The sequence below is a fragment of the Sander vitreus genome, chromosome 23 (genome assembly GCF_031162955.1).
Source record: "Sander vitreus isolate 19-12246 chromosome 23, sanVit1, whole genome shotgun sequence".
Taxonomy (NCBI): Eukaryota; Metazoa; Chordata; class Actinopteri; order Perciformes; family Percidae; genus Sander; species Sander vitreus.
The window spans coordinates 19,506,003-19,513,929 of NC_135877.1; the positions used below are offsets into that span (position 1 = coordinate 19,506,003).

General features: G+C 39.3%; 1 protein-coding gene across 2 annotated transcripts; it reads left to right on the top strand.

Annotated features, from left to right (window-relative positions):
• The first annotated feature begins 661 nt into the window (after window positions 1–661).
• atp5f1c (ATP synthase F1 subunit gamma) lies at window positions 662–6,421 on the top strand. 2 transcript variants are annotated; one of them, XM_078242861.1, is made up of 9 exons: window positions 662–748; window positions 1,320–1,354; window positions 2,569–2,700; window positions 2,831–3,038; window positions 3,687–3,830; window positions 3,977–4,041; window positions 4,121–4,276; window positions 5,687–5,783; window positions 6,227–6,421. In XM_078242861.1, exons 1-9 carry the CDS (start codon window positions 669–671, stop codon window positions 6,228–6,230), a joined length of 921 nt encoding a protein of 306 aa, XP_078098987.1. In that variant the 5' UTR covers window positions 662–668; the 3' UTR covers window positions 6,231–6,421. The 2 variants fall into 2 exon arrangements, with proteins under 2 accessions (XP_078098987.1, XP_078098988.1); XM_078242862.1 differs by lacking the exon at window positions 6,227–6,421 and having other exon boundaries at window positions 5,687–5,787.
• Window positions 6,422–7,927: the final 1,506 nt, after the last annotated feature.

Here is a 7,927-nt window from a genome sequence, read left to right on the forward strand (position 1 = left end):
CTCGCGCGAAAGCTTAAAACACGCGATAACCGTAGCTGCGTTCATGGACTCATAAACGTCGGATTTTACACATCATAGCGTTATGATTTCTTTTCATATGGACGGATAGATTCAGTGGTTCCTAAACTTTTTACATCAAGGACCCCTAAAATGACACAAATTAGACTGATAGGGTTTTTGCTGTTAGATGTTTTATTACAGAAAGTGTATGATACCAAAACAGTCATACATTTTGTCATTGTGTTACTTAGCCTATTGATGGAAGTAAAGTGAAAATAAATGATGCCACTTTTGTTGGGGACCCCACTTTGGGAACCACTTAGCTAGTCAATAAAGCACAAATTGTTTTTTATATGAGTCACAAATTCTACGTGTTTTACTTTTAATTTCAGGATGTATATTTTGATGCTTATACTTTTGTACTTTTACTTGAGTACAATTTTGAATACAGGACTTTTAACTTACAAAAACAGAGTATTTATACACTGTGAAAAATTTACTTTTACTTAAGGTAGATATCTGAATACGTCTCCCATCTCTCAAAATTGGTAAATTTAAGGTTTTGGAGATTGTGGGTTTGTTTTGATGAATTGCATTTTAACAATGTTTTTCTGATAGTCCATGAAGGCAGCATTCGTCCATTTTGCTTTTTTGCAGTTACCTTGCGCATGCGCAGTCCTGCCTGTCTGACCTTCATAGGAGTAACCATGTTCGCCAGGACCAGCGCGTTGGTGTTCTCCCCACAATGGTAAAGTCAAACTATTTCAATACTTTCACAACCTTCTTTAAGTGTATCTTCTTTCTATGTACTTCATGAAGTATGCCATTAGAGTAAATGTGTAACTTGTAGTCTGGAATACATCCAGTTATTGAATGCAAGGACGTGCTAACGTGGAGGCCGCGGCTAATGAATGACAGCGGTGTGTTGCACTGTGAATGGACAAGTTCAGAGAAGCTAATGCTAGCTACGTTGACATTTACGAGCTAAAACGTTCTGACATTGTGCGAGAAGCTAGTGAAGAGAGTGAAAATTAAACCAATGAATGACTACATTATTTAACGCGCATGTCAGTCCCAAAGATATCTTCAGCTAGGGTGAACTGTCGAAGCTTATTTGTGCAGGAATTACTAAGCTAACTGATGCTAGCATACTTGCAGCGCTAGCTACCAACACAGTGAGTGTTCTTCAAGTTTCAATTCAAATACTAACGTGACAAGAAGCTATGGTTGTTTCTATTGTCTAATGTTATAGTTAATTAGACTGTTGCATGTTGGTAATGCTTGCAGCTAAAGCTCATATGCATTATTTCTGTTCACAGTGGGCAGGTCAGGAACATGGCAACCTTGAAGGACAGTAAGTATTTTTGTATACTACTCTTTTATGCAAAGACGACAGCTCAACAGCATGTTACAGACTATAAACTCACACTGACTAACACCCCAGATGCAAAATCTGAATCGTCTCTGCCAGAATCTGGTACATTCTGAGGGAAATGTCAAATTCAACTCCGCAAGTTCACAAGTCTTTACAGGGATTCACCTGTTGGCTTTAAGAAACTAGCTGCCAAACATGGGTTTAATATTTTTTTTTTTTATAAACCAATATAATAGTTTGTCATTGCTTTACAGACAACGAAAAGCAGTTTAGCAGCTCCATATTGACGGCATAACACATTTAAAACAAAAAGTGTTGCCAGGATAAAATAAATAAATAGATTTAAGTTAAAAAGTTGCATAAGGGATTAGGGTAGATGAAAGTGCATACAGTGCTAACAGACAGACAAACCGGCAGCACACGCGAACAGAACAGTCACAGGTGTGATAGCAGTTCTTTTTCAGTGGCCATTTAGTGTTATGGATTTGACAGCTTTTGGATAGAAGCGGTTTGTTTTTTTTATTTGGAATTGATAGACCTGAATCTCCTACCAGAGGGCATTGGAGAGAACAGAGAGTGACCAGGGAGTGTAATGTCCTTGAAGATACAACTGGCTTTCTTCTGCAGTCTACCATTGTAGATGTCTGTGAGTGAAGGCAATGGTGCTCCAATGACGCGCTCAGCAGCCCTAACCACCCGCTGCGACGTTGTTTTAATGCAAGCTACTATTTTAAAGCTAAAAAGATCTTCACTAGATCATGCCCACTGTGGTCTATTTTGGGGGAAATGATTATGCAGGCATTAGACATTATTCACATTTTTGTATTCTAGTAGTTTTATATTATATTCTTCCCTCATCTTGATTTTTTTGTCTGTTTAATCTAGTTTGTAGTCCATTTTTTTTATTTAACTAGTTTGTTAGTATTGCTTTTAAATCTATTGTAATTGTTATTTTGTCTTTTTAATCTAGTTCTTAGATCTATTTTAATTTCACTCTTTACTACTATTAGTTATTATAGCTTTAAAATCTATTACATTATCATCCTCATTGTCTCGTGTGCATTGGTCTCAGGTTTTTGTCTCTTCAGTTTCTACGGTCTACTCTTCTTCAGAGTTGTCAACCACATTTGTCATCACAGTTGATTGTATACCATACCGGTGTCGGACTGAGTAATATCCTCTTTTCTCTCTAGTCACCCTTCGGTTGAAGTCCATCAAGAACATCCAGAAAATCACCAAGTCGATGAAAATGGTGGCCGCTGCCAAGTATGCTCGTGCTGAGAGGCAGCTGAAGCCAGCCAGAGTCTATGGCACTGGTGCTCTGGGTATGTACACCTTGCCTCCATGTTAAATCTCACTTGGTATGAGTATTTTTTATTTTTTATACACTTGATGGTGTTTTACATTTTTTTTGACACTCGACTAAGATTCCACCGTTTCCTCTCTGCTCTCCAGCCCTCTACGAGAAGGCCGAAATCAAAGCGCCGGAGGACAAGTCCGCCAAGCATTTGCTCATTGGTGTGACATCCGACCGTGGACTCTGTGGCGCCATCCACACTGGTGTGGCCAAGCTCATTAAGAGCGAGATCGCCGCCCTGACCAGTGCTGGCAACGAGGTCATGGTGGTCAATGTGGGAGACAAGCTGAGAAACCTGCTGTACAGGTACGAATGGAAATCTTTCATTTTCATGACATTGGTGAAATGAATCGGGTCCAGTGTTGGGCTTTTCTGAGCAAATATTTAGCTGACGATGTCTCTGTTTATTAGTGGCAGAAATTTGGTGCTATTTAGCTGGAGTCCTGTTAGTTCTTAAAAGGGTTCAGAATAGGTAACTGCTAGCTGCAAATCAGATGAATTGTAGTTTCCCCGTTGTCAATGTTGGTAACAGCTGTATCAGTAGTAGCTATTATCAATTTTAGCAACGGTTTTGGTATGACGGCAAAATAGGCTACAGAATATTTCGTTCTGTATTGACAGAGGCCTAATGGATTAATGGACAGTTTTGGTAAAGGAAGTGAAATTTAAAAAATGATTTCTTAGATTAGTTTTTACCCTCAGTTCTATAACTTAACTCTCTGCAGGGTGAAAGGATAATTAGCTCTGAGCTTCATTACATCTTTATCATGAGAACTGTCAAATTTTAAAATCGGGTTATGGGCATTATGGCGTTATGGGATTGAGAGAGCCTGATTCAGACCAACACAGGACTCTTAATCAGAATTCATATTTAGTAAAATTCTAAGTCTGAATTAAAGAAAGTGTGCAGATGATTGTTTAACTGTACAAGTAATACCCCCTGTTCCTGATCAGGTCTCATGGACAGCACATCATTCTGAACTGCAAGGAGGTGGGCCGCAAGCCCCCCAGCTTCAATGACGCTTCAATCGTCGCCTCCGAGCTGCTCAACTCTGGACATGAATTTGACCAGGGCACCGTCTTCTTCAACAGATTCAAGTACGAGATTTTTAGTTTTGACCTTTTTCTTTATTTGCATTTGTGTTTAAAAAGTTTCAAGTTGCATAAGCAGAGATTGACTTGTCTGTTTCTTAAATGGGTAAAATATTGTATTGGTCACGAAAATAAATCTCTCTCTGATGCAGGTCTGTTATCTCATACACGACGGACAGGAAGCCTTTGTTTTCCACCGACACAATTACTAACGCAGGTAGGGTTAAAAAAAGAGCAAAGTTTTACACGGATCCCCAACAGAGAGATACTGAACTTCTGTGTCCGTCCCCTAACAGAGAGCATGGGAATCTATGACGACATTGATGCTGACGTGCTGAGGAACTACCAGGAGTTCGCTCTGGTCAACATCATCTTCCTGGCCATGAAGGAGTCCACCACCTCTGAGCAGAGTGCCAGGATGACTGCTATGGACAACGCCAGCAAGAACGCCTGTAAGGACTTCCTGGCTAACACGTTTCACCTTCCTGTCTTTCAGGAGGGTGCTGTTAGCAAGGTTTCTCCGACAACTCGATTATCTAGAGAGTTTCAGAGTCGTTGAAACCGTATTCCTCTAGTAAAGTTTCTCTGATCTTAACAAATGGGATCTAAAATGGGGTAATTGGTTTAAAATCAGGCGTTGCCACAACCTGATTTCAAACCATCACGGAAAACTAATTATTCTTATCAGTCCCATCAAAAACAACAGATTGGTCATAGTATGTGTGGTAGTTTGTAGTGTTTGGAAAGGAATCCAACATGTCATAAACCTTCTATTATCCAAATTGTTGGATTTTCTTTTTTTAAGCAGATTGAGAGAGGGACTTTTTTTTTTTCTCCTCTCTCTCTCTCTCTCTCTGTGTCTGTCTGTCTGGCCTTAAAGGAACACGCCCACTTATTGGGACTTTAGCTTATTCACCGTATCCCCCAGAGTTAGATAAGTCCATATATACACTTCTCATCTCCGTGTGTGTTGTAGCTCTTTCCGACGGCTCCACCGGTAGCTTAGCGTAGCACGGATCCGGAAGGTAACCGTTTCCAACTAGCCTACTGCTCCGAATAAGTGACAAAATAACGCCAACATTTTCCTATTTACATGTTGTGATTTGTATAGTCACAGCGTGTACAAATGACAAGGTCACATGAGACACAGCCATCTTCTAACCGTATACAAACTGGGAACTATATTCTCAGAAAGGCGAAGCGCTGCTACTTGGGTGGAGTGATATGCTTGCACCTGAGAAGCACCGGACAGAGAGAAGAAAGGCTTCGCTTTTCTGAGACTATAGTTCCCAGTTTGTATACGGTTAGAAGATGGCAGTGTCTCATGTGACCTTGTTATTTGTACAAGCTGTGACTATAAAAATCACAACATGTAAACAGGAACATGTTATTTTGTCACTTATTCGGAGCAGTAGGCTAGTTGGAACCAGTTACCTTCAGGATCTAGCTAGGCTAAGCTAGCGGTGGAGCCGTTGGAAAGAGCTACAACACGCACGAAGATGAGAAGGGTATGTATGGACTTATCCAACTCTGGGGGTCACGGTGAGTAAGCTAAAGTCCCAATAAGTCGGCGTGTTCCTCTTTTAACTTGTAATGGAATACAATCTCATGATATGATCATCACTTTTCACATCTTGTTTTGATTTAGTTTTAAACGTTATGTTCCATGCTGAGCCATGCATTTTGGTTTTCCTCTTCCACAGTAAACCTTTTACCGTAGGGACTGCTTTTGTAGGCACCACAGATGAAAATTAGCTTAATTAGCTTAGTAACTCTGTTACTGCTAAGGAGCTGTGCATTGTCCGTCAAGTAAATAAATATTTTGACTTTGACATTGACCGATTTCTCTCCCCTCCCTTCAGCTGACATCATTGAGAAGCTGACCCTCAAATTCAACCGTACCCGACAGGCCGTCATCACCAAGGAGCTCATTGAGATCATCTCTGGAGCTGCTGCTCTGTAAGTCTGTCTGCTGTTTTCTCTCTCTTCTCTCACTCTTTCCCTCTTCCCCCGTTCATTTGCACATTTTCCCCCCATGTTCTTCCATCACTCACTAACTTTTCTGACCTCTTCAGTTATGCATGTCTTTTTAAATTTCTAAAAGCCATCACATTCTCGTGACTAATTCTCCTCTCTGACCTAATCTGCTCCTCCTCACCTTCTGCTGAACTTAGGAACTGAGGCTTGTTTTAACAGAGGAGGTAACACTGTAGAGTAGACTGTAATGTTAGAAACCCTTCTAAGCTAGTTTGATGAGCATCTTGTGTAGAAGTGTGTACTATAAATTCTTTGATATAATAGCCTAGATACCGTTTAGGTTTCAGAGCAGAGTTTTCACCCTGTCATAAAGGCTGTTTTGTTTATGCTCTTTTACTTATTTTAATTTGTATCTTTCTTTGCAGCTAAACGGGCGAGATCTTCGTTTCCATTAACTATAGTTCTTCAAAGTACTTGAGACACATATTGTCGGAAGTCTATGAACATTTGTGCTTCTATTTGTAAAATATATGGCAAAAATAAACCTCTTATAGAACCCTCATGCTTTTCATCAGTCCCTGTATCTGTTGTTCCTCACAATAAATGCTGATGAAAATGTTGATGCTTTACTCTTGATGAAAAATTAAAAACATTTTATGTTTACATCGTCTAATACAGGGGTTTTCAAACTTTTTGTGTGTGGACCACTATTTGTAATCAAGAATTTTTCGCTTACCACCTCATAATAAAATGTCCACAGTCCCACCTGAATTAATCAGCACCTCTTAATAGGCCTACTAGTGCTAAAACTATAACTGGTCATCGCATCAGTACAACAGGCTTGTTGAAAGAGTTTTACTGCACACAACGGCTGCCACATATTTAATTTATTTACTCAAGTGCCCGAGGGCATAATCAGGTTCATTTGAACAACAGGCTTATTTCCATAACAATGGAGTATTACATCTATACAGTAATAAGAACACTTGGATATAGTCAGAATTTCAAAACCTTTGGCGATTTTAGGGGATTATTAATCTTCAGAGTTTTACAAATTACATATTCTTAATTTTTATGGGAATTTCCATGTAAAATGAAGTTTAAACTATTTTATTTTGCTTTTCCACGGACCACTAGTTTGGGAATGACTGGTCTAATTATCAATTTGTATTGTTTTTTGCAGTTTTGATATTCCTTTAGATGGAAATGCAGTTACCATACAACAGTGTTCAGGGCCAGTAGTAAAATAATTAATTTGGGTTGTACTCTATACCATAGTAATTCCTTAGTTGTGTAAATGTACAAATGATGGAAGAAAAATAGCAGGGAGACATTGCAATATAATTCAAATACAATTATTTCTTCAATACATGTGAAGCCAGTAAAGTGTATTTGGATCTTAACTAGTAATTTAGTAACACAACTAGTAGGCTGTACAGACTTTGACTCCAGTACACTTTTTCTTGCTGCCAACGTTACATGATTGCTGGATATACCAAACTAACTTTTCTTCACTTGGAGCACGAGCGGATAGCATACAGGAACATCGCAACTGTTGTGTAAGTTTGCGTCCTTTCACCACTTATAACGTTAATACCGGCGTTTAAAATATTTGAATCATACGCCAATCACCAGGTTACCTGTAACGTTACGCCTATAATGTATATCTCCATCACAAAAAAAACCCAACACTACCAATTCCATGAATCAGGGATAAGATAGGAGTCGTGTGACAGTTTCAGTTTCCTCAGGCTTCCTTTATGATCCCACATTGAGGTGTTCTAGTCTGTGTTGCTGTCTCTCCTGAAGCTACAGCAGAAAATCTAATTCTGAGGTAAGAAAGTAAAAAAAAATAAGATAAGATTTTGTTTAGTACTTCTACCGTTGTAGATAATGTTGTATGAGTTCTATCAGGTGAAACTGTAGTTTCTCTAGTAAAGAATGGTGTATTAACCTCCTGCTAATTTCAAAGCACCATGCTAATACAGCTAGCTAAACAATGGGTGACAGTGACGGGGTAGGTTGTAACACGTGTTATGAAAGTGTTACAAACATCAAGTGTGGGTCAAGTGTGTTTTATGTAGCTTTTGGTTCCACCAGGCATGCACTCCAGGCCTGACCAATTT

Coding starts and splice junctions, on each gene's coding strand:
- atp5f1c (XM_078242861.1), top strand. CDS start 669: ATGCGCAGTCCTGCCTGTCTGACCTTCATAGGAGTAACCATGTTCGCC. Junction 3,039..3,686: donor CTGAGAAACCTGCTGTACAG/GTACGAATGGAA, acceptor GTTCCTGATCAG/GTCTCATGGACAGCACATCA. Junction 4,277..5,686: donor CAACGCCAGCAAGAACGCCT/GTAAGGACTTCC, acceptor CCCTCCCTTCAG/CTGACATCATTGAGAAGCTG.